The 18,388-nt window shown below is 37.8% G+C and overlaps 1 protein-coding gene across 1 annotated transcript in view; it reads right to left on the reverse strand.

The window, feature by feature from the left end:
* ULK4 (unc-51 like kinase 4) overlaps nt 1-18,388 on the reverse strand; it is a 512,005-nt gene that overhangs the window by 471,914 nt on the left and 21,703 nt on the right. Inside the window, exons 8-14 of the mRNA XM_082849145.1 lie at nt 17,101-17,176; nt 15,033-15,125; nt 12,487-12,602; nt 12,271-12,340; nt 10,830-10,926; nt 4,572-4,676; nt 1,309-1,369 (exon numbers count right to left, since the gene is read on the reverse strand). Of these exons, the coding sequence (XP_082705271.1) occupies nt 1,309-1,369; nt 4,572-4,676; nt 10,830-10,926; nt 12,271-12,340; nt 12,487-12,602; nt 15,033-15,125; nt 17,101-17,176 (618 nt within the window). The remainder of the gene's footprint in view (nt 1-1,308; nt 1,370-4,571; nt 4,677-10,829; nt 10,927-12,270; nt 12,341-12,486; nt 12,603-15,032; nt 15,126-17,100; nt 17,177-18,388) is intronic.

Consider the following 18,388-nt stretch of genomic DNA (forward strand, 5'->3'; position numbering starts at 1 on the left):
TAAAATGGAACACAGAATTTCAATACCTAAGGTGAGGTATTGTAAATTATAAATTTACACGGTCAAAACCAAAAATACTCGAAAGACATCACTACTTTTATTTGTTCTTCTATGTTCATCTCTTTTTCTCCCCATGGAGACGGTTTGAACTATGTCAATGGAAACCTATGCTTAAAAAAAGAAGGTAGATGCCTAAATTTAGGAGAATGTTCTTGCAACCAAGAACATAACAAAATGCAAACTTAAATAAAACTGTACTATGGAAAAAACAAGATACCCTTTGCATAAATAAAGCAACCTAGCCTTGAAGTACTGGAAAAGCCAAAATTTCTACAGATGTTATAAGGTCCCAGTGAAATTACTAGTAAACATAACTAGGTTAATACAAAGCTGAAATCATCTGGGAGTCCCACCTCCAAACCCCTATACAAACAAAAGACAAAAACTGGGAAATGAAATGCCAGCTAAAATTAACATAGTTTCACCTAATCTCTATATTTAAACAAAATAAGCTATAACAATAATTTCCTAAAATAATTCAAAGTAAAGGGGGAAAGGGACGGAATACTATTTTGAGATAATTTTCCTCTAAGTTTTCATAAATAGTGCTTCTACTTGGAAGAGTTTATTTCAATTTGAACGTATGTTGTTTATTTTGAATTTACTTTGATTTGATTTCAAATCGTAGATTCTACTCTATGATGAAGAATTTTTCCAGATCTAGTTTAACAGCTTAAAATATAACTTATCAAACAAAATACATCAAAGTTTAAGGTATAAGAAAAATTCTTATACTCACCCTAAGTAAGACTCTGTTAGGGGAAAGGGAATGTAACAATCAACCTTTAAGCATCTCCAGTCCTACATCAACCTCACAAAAGTGAACCAACCATCTGACCCTGATCTCAACTGCCCTACTCCCTCAAGTAGAATCTCAATTCTTCATTGTGGTTTCCAACCTTCTGTACCCATAAGAGCACCATTAATGTTGGAAATTCAACTGGCTTTACAAGGGAAAGGACAGGAGGAGGGCCCACCCGTTCAACAGGAAAACTCACCCAGTTTCACAGGAACTTTCCCACTCACAAGAGTACTGAGCAGCCTAGAGCCAGCTGAGTAAGGTCAAATGCTGGCTCAAATGGATTACAGGTTGTTAATAATTTATACAGTGTCTCAAGAATATAGCCAGTTGGCAAGAAAATAAAAATTTAGCTATTCATAAATAAAATATTCCATTTGCTATTAAATTTCATATTTGTATTTGTCCGCCATGAATCTATGTGCTTGATAAGCCCTTTATGATCCTACCTGAATGTGCTGGTAGATGCAATATTTTTGGATCATATTTAATTGGTGGTTGTTTCATTATCTGTGGTTAAAAAAACAAAACAAAACCTTTTAAGATGCGTATCTATCTCCTGATATGTCTCCTATATCAGATTATAAATCAATGAAGACAGAAAAGAACACTGTAAAATTTATCACCAAAAAGAATAAGCATTCAACAAAGCCCCTTCAGATTAAAATATACAAATATAGGTAATAATGCATAAAATAAAATCATTTCAATTGATATCTTCAATAAAATAAAGCATCATGGAAAAGGGTCACCCTATCCTGGCTTACTCTTAGGCTAATTTACCTCTAGGTTAGAAATTTAGTTCCTCAACAAATATTTATTGGATACCTGCTAGGGTGAGGCACTATGCTAAGTGCTAAGGGGGATACAAAGACATGGTCCTACTGCCAGAGAGCTGACACACTGGTTAGAAAGATAAGACAAACATCTGTGAAACAACAGAAAAACATAAGATATTTAAATTAGAATGCAAAACAGGCGGGACATAATTACAGACAAAATACTTCAGAGAAATGTTTCTAAAAAGATAGAGAATCAGAAAGGACTTTAGGTTGATGTGGTCAGGGCAGAGTTTATGGAAGACCTGGAAAGTGGCATGAGGTCTTGAAGAGTGGTGAGGACTTGATGACTGAATTGGCGAAGATACAACTTCATGAATAGGAAAGCACACGATTTCCTTGAGCAAAGTGAGGAAAGTGTATAGCAGCTGGATCCATGAGTTTGGAATAGCTGGGGTACTTCAACATGACACTTTTAATTAAAAAATTCAACCATCGAACTTCCCTGGTGGCCCAGTGGTTAAGAATCCTCCTGCCAGTGCAGGGGACACAGGTTCAAGCCCTGGTCTGGGAAGATCCCACATGCTGCGGAGCAACTAAGCCCGCGAGCCACAACTACTGAGCCCGAGTGCCACAACTACTGAAGCCCATGTGCCTAGAGCCCATGCTCCACAACAAAGAGAAGACACCACAATGAGAAACCCGCACTCCGCAATGAGGAGTAGTCCCTGCTCGCCACAACTACAGAAAGCCCACATGCAGCAATGAAGACCCAATGCAGCCAAAAATACTTAATTTAAAAAAAAATTCAACCATCATTTCTATGTCTAACTTCTCCAAAACCTCTCTATAGAGCATCTTTTAAACTTCTGCTGGTAGTATTCTCACCAAAAATACATATCCTCATTCTAATCATGAGAAACACTTAGGCAAACCCAAATTGAGGGACATTCTACAAAATATTAATACCTGCCCAGTACTCTTCCAAGTGCCAAGGTCATGAGAGACAAGGAAAGAATATGAAATTACCACATGACTGTGAAGGACAAGGACAGATTGGAGCAAACTAAGGAGGCATAGAAACCAACTGTAGGGCTTCCCTGGTGGCGCAGTGGTTGAGAGTCCGCCTGCCAATGCAGGGGAAACAGGTTCGTGCCCCGGTCCGGGAAGATCCCACAGGCCGCGGAGCGGCTGGGCCTGTGAGCCATGGCCGCTAAGCCTGCGCGTCCAGAGCTTGTGCTCTGCAACAGGAGAGGCCACAACAGTGAGAGGCCTGGGTACCGCAAAAAAAAAAAAAAAAAAAAAACCAACTGTAACATGAGATCCTGGAACATAAGAAGAAGGGCACTGGTGGCACAACTGATGAAATTCAAATCAGCTCATCAGTTAACAGCACTGTACCAATGTCAATCCCCTGGTTTTGCTAACAGTACTGTGTTCCTGTACAATATTAACACTAAGAGAAGCTGGGTAAAAGGTATACAGGAAGTCTACTATTTTTGAACCTTTAAGTCTAAAATTAGTTCAAAATTAAAAGTTAAAAAAAAAAACTTCTAAGGTTTCCCAGAAACAACTAAGTCTGGTTATAAAAAGAAAGAAATACAGAATATGGTCAAAAGATAGCACAAATTGTTCTAGAAGTTCCACTGGGAAAATACCCTGTTACACATTAAATTTGGTATAATATACAGTTACTCTGCCAGATACCTGAATGCATAAAAAGAGATAGCTCCATTATGACAAATAGCTGAGTAATCTATATTAAATGTTGTCTATCTAGTAAATAAACATTGATCTAAGAAGCCTTTTGTTGCAAACTATAGAAACTTCCCCAGTGAGATGAAACAGTCATAAATTAATAAAGAAAAAAACATTTTAAAAAAAGGAAGAAAATAAAAATGCATAATGGGTGGTGAAATGTGTGTTGGAGCTGGAAATCAACAGAAAACAGAGGAACTGAGAAATTAATTTCCTTTTCCAAGGAGAGTACTCATCATTCCCTAATACAGTATTATATTCCAAAGATGTGAAGCAATGAAAATCCCACTGGGTTAGAAGTGCATTGTAACCAAGGCTCCCCAAGCCCCCCGTGTCTCCCCATCATCTGCCCTACAATCCTGACAACCTGTGAGAGGTGTGGTCTCCCTGTGATCTGCCCACCCACCCCAGTCTGGTGAGCGCTGCTCCCTGACATCTGCCTTCACAACACATCAGCGAGGAGAATGTCTGGAGTAATTCACCTAAGTAAGTATGGAGAAATGAAGGGACTGAGGCTAAGGTCTGAGGTCTAGAAGTCAGCAGCCACTCTCCAGCTCATGTACTCTCCAGCTCATGTACTGACAGGCAGAGCTGCTGCAAAGGGGGAAGGAAACTTACCCTTCCAGTGAAAGAGTGACGCAGGAAGAGGAGAGGGTTACAGAAAGGGTGAGGGTTAGGAATATAGACACGTGGCAAGAAAGAAAGAAAAGCAGACGACAACAAGAACAGGAGAGAAAATAAGGCAAAGAAGAGACTTCCCTAGTGGTCCAGCGGTTAAGGCTGCGCTTCCGGGCTTCCCTGGTGGTGCAGTGGTCGAGAGCCCGCCTGCCGATGCAGGGGACGCGGGTTCGTGCCCCGGTCCGGGAAGATCCCACATGCCGTGGAGTGGCTGGGCCTGTGAGCCATGGGCGCTAAGCCTGCGCGTCCGGAGCCTGTGCTCCGCAATGGGAGAGGCCACAACAGTGAGAGGACCGCGTACCACAAAAAAAAAAAAAAAAAAAAGACTGCGCTTCCACTGAAAGGGGGCATGGATTCAATCCCTGGTCACAGAACTAAGATGCAGCATGGCCAAAAAATAAATATTTTTTTTTAAAAAGGAAAATAAGGCAAAGTATACTGGGAATGAAAACATCACCCAGATTTCAGCCCTCGGTTGTTAGGGTGCCTTCCCGCACCTTCGGATTGTCAATAATTGGGGTGATGACAAGATCTGAGTCTGTGTAGATAAGCTCTCTCATCCGGGTCTCCAGGTCCTGCTGACTCAGGTGTCCACTTGTAATCTGAAACAAGAACAAAAATTAGACCCAGTTTCTGTGACTAGTGAAAAGCTTTAAGAGACGGAGCTAGTAAGATGCTGAGTAGACCCCACTGAAAAAAGTCACCTGTATCAATGGACCTCCACTGCTATTCAAAACACTTCCACAGACAGTCTCATGTGATCTTCACAAAAATCCTAAATCTAGTGTATCATTATTCCCATTTTTACAGATGAAAAAAAACAAGGCTCAGAGAAAGTAACTGACTTGCTCGTGTTTACCACAATGGCTGGTTAGAACTAGAAAACAGACCTTCTACAGTTTGATGTTCTAAACTATGATGAGACAAATTGGTCTTTCAATTACCAGCAGGGTTGTTATCTTTCATCGACCAAAAATTAATCAGCTTATTTCTGCTTTACAGAATAATCAATATGAAATTTAAATTACAGCATAAAAAAATTTCAAGCTGAAGTACTGACCTGTTATATAAGTATTAAACACCCACATCTTTACAAATCCTAGTTAAAGCGGAATTGACACATAATGAAAATGAATAACTAGATGTTCCCCATCAGTTATTCAAGATGTTTCTTTGTGCTCTCCTTAAACTCAACTTTTTTATTTTTTTTTTTTACGGTACGCGGGCCTCTCACGGCTGTGGCCTCTCCCGTTGCGGAGCACAGGCTCCGGACGCGCAGGCTCAGAGGCCATGGCTCACGGGCCCAGCCGCTCCACGGCATGTGGGATCCTCCCGGACCAGGGCACGAACCCGCGTCCCCTGCATCGGCAGGCGGACTCTCAACCACTGTGCCACCAGGGAAGCCCAAAACTCAACTTTTATTCCTAGTGCTATGTCTTAGTATTTCACATCAGACAAAAAAAAAAAAAAAAAGAGGATTTATGCATTAAGAACTTCCACTGAAACTTTGACCGAAAAAATGCTAACCAGAAAATCAAATCAGCGAAGTGAAAGGTTAAGTAGAAAAGGAAATGATCCAAAACTAAGGTAAGGGACAGAATAATTAGCTAACAAAGTTCCTGGAAACCACAACAACCCTTCTTCAACTTAGAAGACAGACATATTAAAAACACATGAAGAATAAGTAAGGAGGAACTTTTGTAAAAAAAATATGTTAAAGAAAATTTAAGGACATGGACTTTCAAAACAGATAAACTTGAAAGAAAAGCCAAAATGAAGTCAACTGAAAAACTTTTACAATAATCTAAAAATGAGTAAGGTAGACCAATTAGAAAATTATATGTAGAAATTAATTTCATATACATAAAGTGAATGTATGCACAAAAACAGGTTATAAAAATACAACATCCCATTCACAATAGCAAAAAATAAGCTGTTAAATAAAATGCTCAGGAATAAACTAATCAAAAATTGCAATGAGGGCTTCCCTGGTGGCGCAGTGGTAGAGACCGTGCGCCACAACTACTGAGCCTGTGCTAGAGCCTGTGCTCCGCAACAAGAGAAGCCCCTGCTCGGCACAGCTAGAGAAAGCCCATGCGCAGCAACAAAGACTCAACGCAGCCAGTAAACAAACTTAGAAATTTATTTTAAAAAATTACAAAACATAAGCTCCCTTATATAATTAGTGCTTAAATATTCTCAATAAAATAATTACATACACTCCTCCACAATAAACATCTGGCAGAAGAAATTCAACATCTATCGCATTTCAGAACGCATTTTTTACTTTTACACTGATTTTCTATCTCACATATAACCAAACAATTATTAGCACAGTGAGATTTTATTACAACCTATTTACATTTCATTTCAATACAAAATTAAGTTTCACATGGTTCGAATGCATTTCACATTACATAAAAAATACAGCAGCAGCAAAGGAAACCATAAAGAAGACCAAAAGACAACCCTCAGAATGGGAGAAAATATTTGCAAATGAAGCAACTGACAAAGGATTAATCTCCAAAATTTATAAGCAGCTCATGCAGCTTAATAACAAAAAAAAAAAACCCAATCCAAAAATGGGCAGAAGACCTAATTAGACATTTCTCCAAAGAAGATATACAGACTGCCAACAAACACATGAAAGAATGCTCAACATCACTAATCATTAGAGAAATGCAAATCAAAACTACAATGAGATATCATCTCACACCAGTCAGAATGGCCATCAACAAAAAATCTAGAAACAATAAATGCTGGAGAGGGTGTGGAGAAAAGGGAACCCTCTTGCACTGCTGGTGGGAATGTGAATTGGTTCAGCCACTATGGAGAACAGTATGGAGGTTCCTTAAAAAACTACAAATAGAACTACCATATGACCCAGCAATCCCACTACTGGGCATATACCCTGAGAAAACCGAAATTCAAAAAGAGTCATGTACCAAAATGTTCATCGCAGCTCTATTTACAATAGCCCGGAGATGGAAACAACCTAAGTGCCCATCATCGGATGAATGGATAAAGAAGATGTGGCACATATATACAATGGAATATTACTCAGCCATAAAAAGAAACGAAATTGAGCTATTTGTAATGAGGTGGATAGACCTAGAGTCTGTCATACACAGTGAAGTAAGTCAGAAAGAAAAAGACAAATACAGTATGCTAACACATATATATGGAATTTAAGAAAAAAAAATGTCATGAAGAACCTAGGGGTAAGGCAGGAATAAAGACGCAGACCTCCTAGAGAACGGACTTGAGGTTATGGGGAGGGGGAAGGGTGAGCTGTGACGGGGCGAGAGAGAGTCATGGACATATACACACTAACAAACGTAGTAAGGTAGATAGCTAGTGGGAAGCAGCCGCATGGCACAGGGATATTGGCTCGGTGCTTTGTGACAGCCTGGAGGGGTGGGATAGGGAGGGTGGGAGGGAGGGAGACGCAAGAGGGAAGAGATATGGGAACATATGTATATGTATAACTGATTCACTTTGTTATAGGGCAGAAACTAACACACCATTGTAAAGTAATTATACCCCAATAAAGATGTTAAAAAAAAAAAAGTAAAAGGATGAAAAAAGATATACTATGCAAATACAAAAAAAAAAAAAAAATCTAGAAACAATAAATGCTGGAGAGGGTGTGGAGAAAAGGGAACCCTCTTACACTGTTGGTGGGAATGTAAATTGATACAGCCACTGTGGAGAACAGTATGGAGGTTTCTTAAAAAGCTACAAATAGAACTACCATATGACCCAGCAATCCCACTACTGGGCATATACCCTGAGAAAACCATAATTCAAAAAGAGTCATGTACCAAAATGTTCATTGCAGCTCTATTTACAATAGCCCAGAGATGGAAACAACCTAAGTGTCCATCATCGGATGAATGGATAAAGAAGACGTGGCACATATATACAATGGAATATTACTCAGCCATAAAAAGAGACGAAATTGAGCTATTTGTAATGAGGTGGATAGACCTAGAGTCTGTCATACAGAGTGAAGTAAGTCAGAAAGAGAGAGACAAATACCGTATGCTAACACATATATATGGAATTTAAGAAAAAAAGAAATGTCATGAAAAACCTAGGGGTGAAACAGGAATAAAGACACAGACCTACTAGAGAATGGACTTGAGGCTATGTGGAGGGGGAAGGGTAAACGGTGACAAAGCGATAAAGAGGCATGGACATATATACACTACCAAACGTAAGGTGGATAGCTAGTGGGAAGCAGCCGCATAGCACAGGGAGATCAGCTCGGTGCTTTGTGACCACCTAGAGGGGTGGGATAGGGAGGTGGGAGGGAGGGAGACGCAAGCGGGAAGAGATATGGGAACATATGTATATATATAACTGATTCATTTTGTTGTGAAGCTGAAACTAACATACCATTGTAAAGCAATTATACTCCAATAAAGATGTTTAAAAAAAAAATACAGCAACAACTGCAATAAGTACAATAAATGATAACTTGGTAAATTTTTTACTTCAAAATTTCTGCATTCAAAAAAACTATGATTGAAAGAAATTAAAGAATAACTAAATAAATAGAAAGACATCCCATGTTTGTGGAAGAAAACTTTATATTGTTAGCATGGCGATACTCCTCAAATTGACCTAGAGATTCAACACAATTGCTGTCACAATCCCAGCTGGCTTCTTTGCAGAAACTGACGAACTGATCCTAAAATTCATATGGAAATGCAAGAGACCCAGAATAGCCAAAAACAAAAAACTCTGAAAAAGACCAAAGTCAGAAATCATACTTCCTAATTTCAAAACTTACTTAAAAAGCCACAGTGATTAAGACAGTGTGCTAGTAGCATGACGAAAGACATATCAATCAATGGACTAGAACTGAGAGCCCAGAAGTAAACCTTCACATTTAAAGTTCATTAATATTCAACAAGAATTCCAAGACATTATTTAATGTCTTGGGAAAGAAGAGCCTTCTCCACAAACGGTGCTGAGGCAACTGGATATTCACATGCAAAACAAAGAAGTTGGACCCCCTACCTCATGCCATATGCAAAAATTAACTCAAAATGGATTACAGACCTAAATGTAAGAGCTAAGCATAGAAATAAACCTTTATGATCTTAGAGTAGACAACTGTTTCTTAGTTATGTCACCAAGAGTACAGAGGCAACAACAAACACACAAAAAAGATAATCTGGTCTACATCAGAATTTAAAACCTTTGTGCTTCAAAGGACACCATCAAGAAAGTGAAAGGACAATTCACAGAACAGAAGAAAATGTTTATAAATCATATATCTGTAATATATAAAGAACCCCTACAACTCAATAATGGGCAAAAGGTTTGAATAGACATTCTTCCAAAGAAAATATACAAATGGCCAATAAGCACATGAAAAGATGCTTGACATCATTAGCCAACAGGGAAATGCAAATTAAAACAACAGTGAGATATAATTTCACACCTACAAGATGGCTGTAACCAAAAAGAGACGATGCAGCACTATTCACAATAACCAAAAGGTTGAAGCAACCCAAGTGTGCATCAAAAGATGAATTAATAAACTGGTACATACACACAATGGAATATTATCCAGACTTAAGAAGGAATGAAATTCCTGATACACGCTACAACATGGATGGATCATGAAGACATTATGCTAAGTGAAATAAGCCAGATACAAAAGGACAAATATTGTGTGATTCCACTTATATAAGGTTACTAGGCAAATTCATAGAAGCAGAAGGTAGAACAGCGGTTGCCAGCGGGTGGGGTTGGGGGGAGGGATGGGTAGGGGGGAATGGATAGCGGTGATGGTTACATAACAGTGTGAATGTACTTAATGCCACCAAACTGTACACTTAACAATGGTTAAAACGGTAAATTTTATGTAATGTGTATTTTACCACAATTTTTTAAAAGACATAATAACAAGTTTTGGTGAGGATGTGCAAAAATTGGAACCCTCATACACTGGTGCTGAGAACGTAAAATGGTACAGCTGCTTTGGAAAACAATTTGGCGGTTCTTCAAAAGGTTAAACAGTTACCATATGATACAGCATAGAACACACACCCACACAAAGATGTACACAAATGTTCATAGCAGCATCGCTCAGAATAGCCAAAAGGGGAAACCCGTCCAAATGTCCACAAATGGATGAATGGAAATAAAATGTGGTATATACAACAGAATATTATTGGGTAGTAAAAAGGAATATAGTATTGATACATGGTACAATTTGGATGAATCTTAAAAACATTACGTTAAGTGAAAAAAGCCAGTCACAAAAGATCACATATTTCATGATCCCATTTATATGAAATGTCCGGGATAGGCATATTTATAAAGACAGAAAGTAGATTAGTGGTTGCCTCAGGCAAGAGGGTAGAGAAACTGGAAGAAAATAGGAGTGACTGCTAATGAGTACAGGGCTTCTTTGCAGAATGATGAGCATTCTAAAACTGACTGTGCTGATGACTGCATAGCTCTGTGACTATGCTAAAAGCCCCTGAATTATACACTTTAAATGGGTGAATTATATGGTGTGTCAATTATATCTCAATAAAGCTGTTATCAAAAAAACACCTATGAAGCACCTCTCTCTTAAGAGTACTTACTAGAAAAACCAGTGATAATCAAGGAAGATGACTCAGTTGTAAATCTGGCAATTAAAAACACAGTTCAGAGATTAACTTGCAATTATTCTTCTGAATCCCTGTATCCTACGCAAAAAGAAAAAAGAAAATTCCATCTCTGCTTACTTTGGTCAAGGGAGAAGTCTTCTGTGGTGAATTCTGAGTCATAGCCTCACCAGGATTTAATGCCACTGCAGTGCTAGTTCTTGGAGTCGGACGAGAACTGAAAAGTGCACACCAGTTAACATTACTCACATTTCAGAAACTTTATCCTGTTTACTATTTTCTGAGTTAAAAAACACATCTCATGAAAAACGGTAGAATATGATGATTCTATGTGACCTCGTTAGATTTTAAAAACTTTAAACTCTAATTTGTGTTTATGACACTAATTTTTTTAAACTGTTTTCAAAGTAATTTCCTGGGTAATTGTTTTTTTTATTTGGAGCTTCTATACTGTATACAGTATTTTCTGTTTTAACCAGAAACCTAAAAAAAAGATTTTATTTTTTTAATGTCTGCTGATCTAGGCAGGATTAACGTAATAAAATAGAACAGATATTCTACAAAGCATAGACAAGGTTTACAATTTTATTTCATAAAATGTTTGAAATGGAAAATTACCTTGGTACCTACTTAAGCAACAAGTTATATTCTGTATCTATTTTTAATGATTCCTCCTACACTTATCGATGGCTGCCATACTCTGTGGACCACTCCATTACACCCACATCTCTGATTTTGAGTTTTCTGCATTTTAAGAAATTCTTCCATTCAGATCATTACGGTCTCTTTTAATGAATTCCTTCAAATTTCCAAATATCACCCCTCCTTCATCTACTTGCCTTTTTATTCATTCATTAAACGAGGACTTACTTAGGTCATAAAATATACCAGAGATTGTACAAAATATTTTTTAAAAAACTGAATTTAAAATGCCTAAGATATGTATAAATAAATTTAACATCCTTTATATTTAAATATGAGTAAAACAAATCAGGAAATTTTAGTTTAACATTATAACCCCTATGTCATGAAATTAAACTATTTCTCTATGAGACTAAAACTATAAATAAAATATAACACAGTATTTACACATTAATAAAATTTTAAATACACTGGTCTTAGTCACTTTAAATACCATTCTGATTTTATTATTTCAATGATTGCAAATATTGTTTAAGCCTCCCAGATAAAGCGACATTTAAATAAAAACACAACCTGTCCTTTTTCTATAAGTCTTTATCTAAATAAAGCTGGAGTTCTGAAATTTTAAATTCAATTTTATTTGAAGTAGAAGTACAAAATGAAAAAGTTTTAATTAACCCTTATAAATAGGAAAAATAAGGTGGTTTGGTTAAAATTTTTTAAAAATACGTAGCGACGTCTACATCCCATTGGCCAGCACTTAACAGTAACTTTGAAAGTAGAGAGTGAGACTGGAGTTTGCATTTCTCCCTGTCCTTTATTTCTGTGTAACATGGTTTACCAGCCAGACAACAGACACTTGAAGAAGATTTCACTTTCATCTCCCATGGATCCCTTATTGCTCTGTCATTTCACATACCTGAGAAGAAACATGGACTCATTCAACTGACCCCCAAGAGTACTCTTAGGCCGCAACTCAGATGGATTTTCTGTGGCAGGAAGATAAAACAATATCCATCAATGAACAAAAATACGAGCAGGGCACGACGTACACAGAGATTTAAAGAGAAAGGTAACGCAAATTAGGAACTCTCAGAAATAGCATTGAGTTCAAGAGTGCCAAATGAAAGCTCACCTAGTCTGAAGGAGTGACTGAGCTGCTCACCACTCTTCTCCCCTTTTGCTTGTCCACAATGAGGGCTCTTGAGAAGCTCCTTGGAATCTTGTGACCCAGAATAGTCCAGGTTTCTGCTGTTCAACGATAGAAACCCAACACAATCAAGCTTACTACTGAGCTTTCTGTAGAGTTTTCTCTGTCAAACAAGAGGTTGGAAAGGATACTTAAACTGCACAGGACATTTGGCAAGACTACTGAGTTAGAGGGAGTTCCCTGGTGGTCCAGTGGTTAGGACTCCACTCTTTCACTGCCAGGGCCTGGGTTCAATCTCTGGTCCGGGAACTAAGATCCTGCAAGCTGTGTGGCGTGGCCAGAAAAAAAAAACAACTAGCGAGTTAGAAAAGTAATATTTTTCATTGAGTAGCTAAAATGAGCACTTACTACATGGTAGGTATTGTACTAAGAAGCCTATAAACCTTATCCCTGAAAAATAAGTAACAGCAGGCAGATCGGAGAAGTAAACCAGAACTCAAGGTATCAGTGAACCAGTAGTGAGTTTCCCTTTTATTTTTTTCCCTTCCAGTATTGTTCGACCTGGACTCAAAAGCAGTGAGTAGAGACAGGAGCCCCAAGAGAAGCCCTCTATTTCTGTTCCAAGGAACAGGAAAGGGGACCCCTAAGGGTCAGAGCAGTGGAAACACCCTAGTTTTTTGTTTGTTCTTTTGCTTTTGCTTTTTCCATTTTGTCCTTCCCCAGCCTGCAGGTAATCCTGCAGCAGCTACAGGGGACAGTAGCCGCTTCTGGCCAGTGCCTAAAACCCTGAAGGAGGAACATTCTCTTCTCTAGCCAGAGAGTTATGACCCCCAAGAATGTGAAGCAAATCCCTGTCGCTCTGTTCTCTTTTTTCTCCTCTCTCCTTGTCCTACTGCTACTTGGTCCCAAACACATCCATCAAGACATAAAAACTATAATACACCATGACTAAGTGGGGTTTATTGTGGGAAGGCAAGGCTGCCTCAATATGTGAAAACCACTTTATGTAAGAGTCCATAATGAGGGTCTAAAGAAGAAAAACCACATGATCATATCAAATGATACAGAAAGAATGACAAAATTTAACATTCATTCAAACTGAAAAGGCGAAGCTACAAAAACCTCCAGCTCATCATATTTAACAAGTAAAGCCTGAATGCTTTCATTCTAACATGAGAAACCAGGCAATGTGTTCATTTTCATCACTCCTCATTCATTACCTTACCGAAAAAGTCCCAGCAAGGGAAGTAAGGCAAGAAAAAGAAATAAAAGGCATACAGATTAAAAGGAAGATGACAAACTAAGGTGAAAGGTGTCCTGGGATTTGCTGACACTGATGGACCAGGTCCTAAGCCCAGGTTTCTGTACTTTTCAGAGAGTCTAATACAATGTGAAAACATAGTTGAAGCTCAATGGATCACAGAAACCGAAGTTTGGGAGAGACCTTCAATAGAATTCAGACTTCTCTATCCAATACACTGAATTTACAAGATCAAAATTAAGAATCAGACAACCACTTACCATCGAATGAATGGAGGAGAGGGGGAGTCAATTATCTGGACTTTGCCTCTATTCATCTACTTCTCACCTTCTTCTTTTCAAACTATCATCACTTTGGGACTTCCCTGGTGGTCCAGTGGTTAAGAACCCACCTTCCAACGCAGGGGACACAGGTTCAATCCCTGATCAGGGAACTAAGATCCCACATGCCGTGGGACAACTAAGCCCAGGCGCCACAACTGCTGAGCCTGTGCACCACAACTAGAGAGAAGCCTGCACGCTGCAACAAAAGATCCCACGTGCCACAACTGAGACCCAACACAGTCAAAAATAAATTAATTAATTTTTTGAAAATACCATCACTTTTATAACTTTCCTGGGCTAAAAAGATTTTATAATAAAAGTGAAGTGGATTAGTCAGGATGAACTAGGTTATACTGTGGTAGCACAAAATCCACAAATCCTAGAACTCAGAATCTCCTAGCTTTATGTCTCACTCAAGCACATAGCCACTGAAGGCTGGCAGGAAAGCTATGCTCATCATGGTCACTAAAGACCCAGCCTGACAGCAACTCCACGTGGACATTTCCTTCCCAATTACCGCATCAAGAGAAAGAAATGTGGCACATCCCACAGTGGCTCTTTGAGTTTCTATCCAGAAATAACACAGGTCACGTCTGCTCACATTTTATTAGCCAAAGCAAGTCACATGACTGCACCTAACTTGAAAGGGGAAATGAGATCCTACCATGTGCTGACAAGGTGGGAAGCCAGCTGAACACAATGAACAAAAACTAATGACAACCATACTAAATCCCTGCCTGGATAAACAATTGACCAGAAAATGAGCAAAATCAAGAACACAAAATGTCATGACTGAACTCTTTAAGCAACCCTTAATTAAACACGTGCTTGATTTTCTCCTATTATGAAGGCATAGAAATTCATGTCACTGATGCTGCAAAAATAGAATAGCAAGGGTACAAGTGTTTAATAACCATGCCCCACACACAAAAATAAGCTTATACTACCTGACACTGGAATCCTCGTTGCTTGAGTCCTGATCTTTTCTAGTGAAAGCATCCTTCCAAAATGAATGCTGCAGTAGTCCTGCCCAAGTTAATCTTTATAAAACATAAATGTTAAAAATCTATTTTAACATGATTTACCATGGAGAATTCCCAGGACATGCCCCAGTTACATAGATCAGATTTGTTTCACACATTCTTGTTGGAACTTCACTTTTAGAACTTCATTCAGAAAGAAACAAGATTATCAACCTCATGACTATATCCAGAGTCACGCTTCTCTTTAGAAGTCAAAACGTTATCTAACTAGTTCACCCACTTTAAAATGACTTCAGGCCATATTTAAAACCCAGACTCACTAGCAAAGCATCAAATTTTACTACTAGTAGATTATACCTGAGGGGAATTCCCTGGCAGTCCAGCAGTTAGGATTCCATGCTTCCACTGCAGGAGGCACAGGTTCAATCCCTGGTTGGGGAACTAGGATCCCGCATGCCGCAGAGGCGGCCAAAAAATAAATTAATTAATTAAATAGATTATACCTGAGGTATACTCAAACTCAGAATGATTAAGCTCGACTAAAATTTGAAAACAAAAAAGTAATTTGTATCTGATTCATTTAATCGTTCAAATTTTCCATACTGAAATAAAAACTACCTTGATCAAAATTAAAACACAAATGTAAAAGAGAGAATTTGCAACCACATATAATATTCCTTTTATACAAAGGGCTCCTAAAATTCACTATTAAAATTACCAATAAAATGGAATTTTTTTCATCCATTAGATTAGCAAAAATTTATAAGATCAACAAAACCCATTGTAGGTAACAATGGGGGGGGTGGAGGAAATTTCTAATGCTGGAGGTATAAACCCACCCGTGTTCCTAGGATGCAGCAAATGTGTCAAACTTTTTACTGTTCTCAGCCTTTGGCCAGCCACCCCACCTTAAGAAAATTATCCAAAGGTGATAACTGCCTAAGTGAACAACAACAACAAAAATAGGATATTTACTGTAGCAGTCAGTGTGTATGATATTCTAAATCAAGAAAACTGTCAATGTTGTTATTACAGGTTATTACATGTACAATCAGCAGCCATTTAAAATAACCAAGCAAATAGAGAGAGAGAAAAAGACTAGATTATGGGGTGGTCTCATGTATGCAAAAAAGTATTTAATATGGGATATAAATATGTGGAAATGTGTCCTAAATAAATCCTAAATAAAGTAAGTTAAATTAAGTATATTTATATCTTATCAAAATATGTCTGGGAAGGTATCCACTAAAATAACGTTGATCCTAAAAGCATTCTATTGTAAGCATAGGAGTGTCTTACAACTTATACGAGAATCAACATTTTCTTCTGCAGTTTTTCGGTTATATTTAATGAAGATACATTACATGCTACACTAAATTTATTCTTTATTTTATACCCTGAAGCAGAGACCCCAGATGCTTGCCTAAAACCCCTAGATACCTAGTGGCAGAACCAGAACCTAGGTTCTCTTGTCTCCCGGGCCAGGGAGACCCCCTCTTCACTCCCCACTCCCTCCTGCCCTCCCCCACTCCACACCATAAGGATTTCTAACTTCCTGCCATGCCTGCAACACAGAAAATTCACACTGTGCCTATTATCCTGTCACTTGATATTCCCAGTATGACAGGATTATCATAAATCACATCACATTGAAATATTGCTCCGTTAGTCATTATTACATTAAGTATCTTGACAGTGTCATCCCTAGTTGAGTAGGCTAAGACAGTTTTAGCCTGAAATCCACAACGGGGGGGCAAAAAAAAAAAAATGTACCTCTTGGATTTGGGAGTTACAAGAAAATCTGTCAACCTATGAGGCAACTATTTGCTACATTAAAAGAGTTAAAATTCCTCATGATTAAAAACACCTGTAAACCGAGAGCAGCCACTCAGTGTAAACTCAGATTTCTTTTTTTTCAAAAAAGATAATTTGAACACTTCTTTCTATATTAAGACCGGTACAGTGTTAGAAGTACACTAAAGGCAAAAAGGATTCCAGTCTCTATTCATGTTAAAGTACTACCCATACATACCTTTTCTGAGGATCTTTTTGAAGTAAACCATCAAGCAAATTAATAAAATCTGAAGAAGCTTTAGGACGAGAAGAATCTATACACAAAGTAATACCCAAAAAAGAAAAAAAGTGATAAGTAGCTGAAAACACACCCTACATCAACATATTTTAAGCACATAAATTATTTTTAAGAGAACACAGAATACATAGTAACAATTACAGTCTTCATTTAATGCCAGGAGAGGGCTAGCGGGGGCAGGACACAAAAATTAAAAACCTTTCCCTGGACCACAAAAAATACGAATCTCAAAAACTAAGTTCTGACTAACCTCTAAACTTTCTCTTCACTGAACAACCCCAGTAAGGACCACCAGCTTGACAAACTCATACCCTTGGTCTTCAGCTATTAATTATGCCTCATTTTCTGACCATTTTCTCTTAACTTGACCAGCTTTGCTTTATAATATACTATGATTAGAGTACTTGCGATCTCTCTTTATTTTAAAGACTTTTTAACAGGAAAATAACCATCACAATATTATGACAATGTCCAATTCCATTCATCTCCAAGTGTTTTGTCTTTTTATATTAGAAAGATACATACCATGGTCAAATTATCAGTCTATCATTAAAAGAAGTGGCCATGAAGATAACGGCCGAAGCCATCAGAACAGATGGTGCTATCAGGCACTGTGGCCACAGTCTGATCAAGATCCCTGTGAAATAATTACGCTTAGGCCAAAGTGATATCTTGACCAGACGTTTGATATCTTCATTCTCAGATTTCTCTTCCCTACATAAAAATCTTTAACTTATTAGGAGAAAACAATACTCAGTACTATGAGTACTTAAAACAACAGCAAAAAAAATCAGAAGTCATCATTACAGCAGACAGGAAGGACTGATTTCTACGAAAACTAAAATAAAGTTAATAAAAAAGAAATGCTTTTTGTTTTAAGAAATACAGACCATTTTCAAAATATCGAGAGTTGTTTTTTTCACCAAGGATGATTCTTAAAATATTGAAAATATTCCGTATTTCTATTCTTTCCATTAATTACTGAGGATTTTTTTTTCTTTAAAAACTCACAACCTTACTTTTCATAAAGTCCTGTTTTCATCTTTGTGAATTAAGAGTCACATCTTTTGAGTTGTGTAGCAAAGTGTTTTATTATGTTTGTACCTTCTTTTTCTTTTCTTAAAATTGTTAATGGTAGACTTACATTAATTACACTTTGTATGATTAAATTGCCAACACTTTAAAAATACAACCATATCTAGCTTAAAAGACTTTAAAAGCTTATCTG

Source organism: Leucopleurus acutus (genome assembly GCF_964270905.1).
Source record: "Leucopleurus acutus genome assembly, chromosome: 10".
NCBI classification, from domain to species: domain Eukaryota; kingdom Metazoa; phylum Chordata; class Mammalia; order Artiodactyla; family Delphinidae; genus Leucopleurus; species Leucopleurus acutus.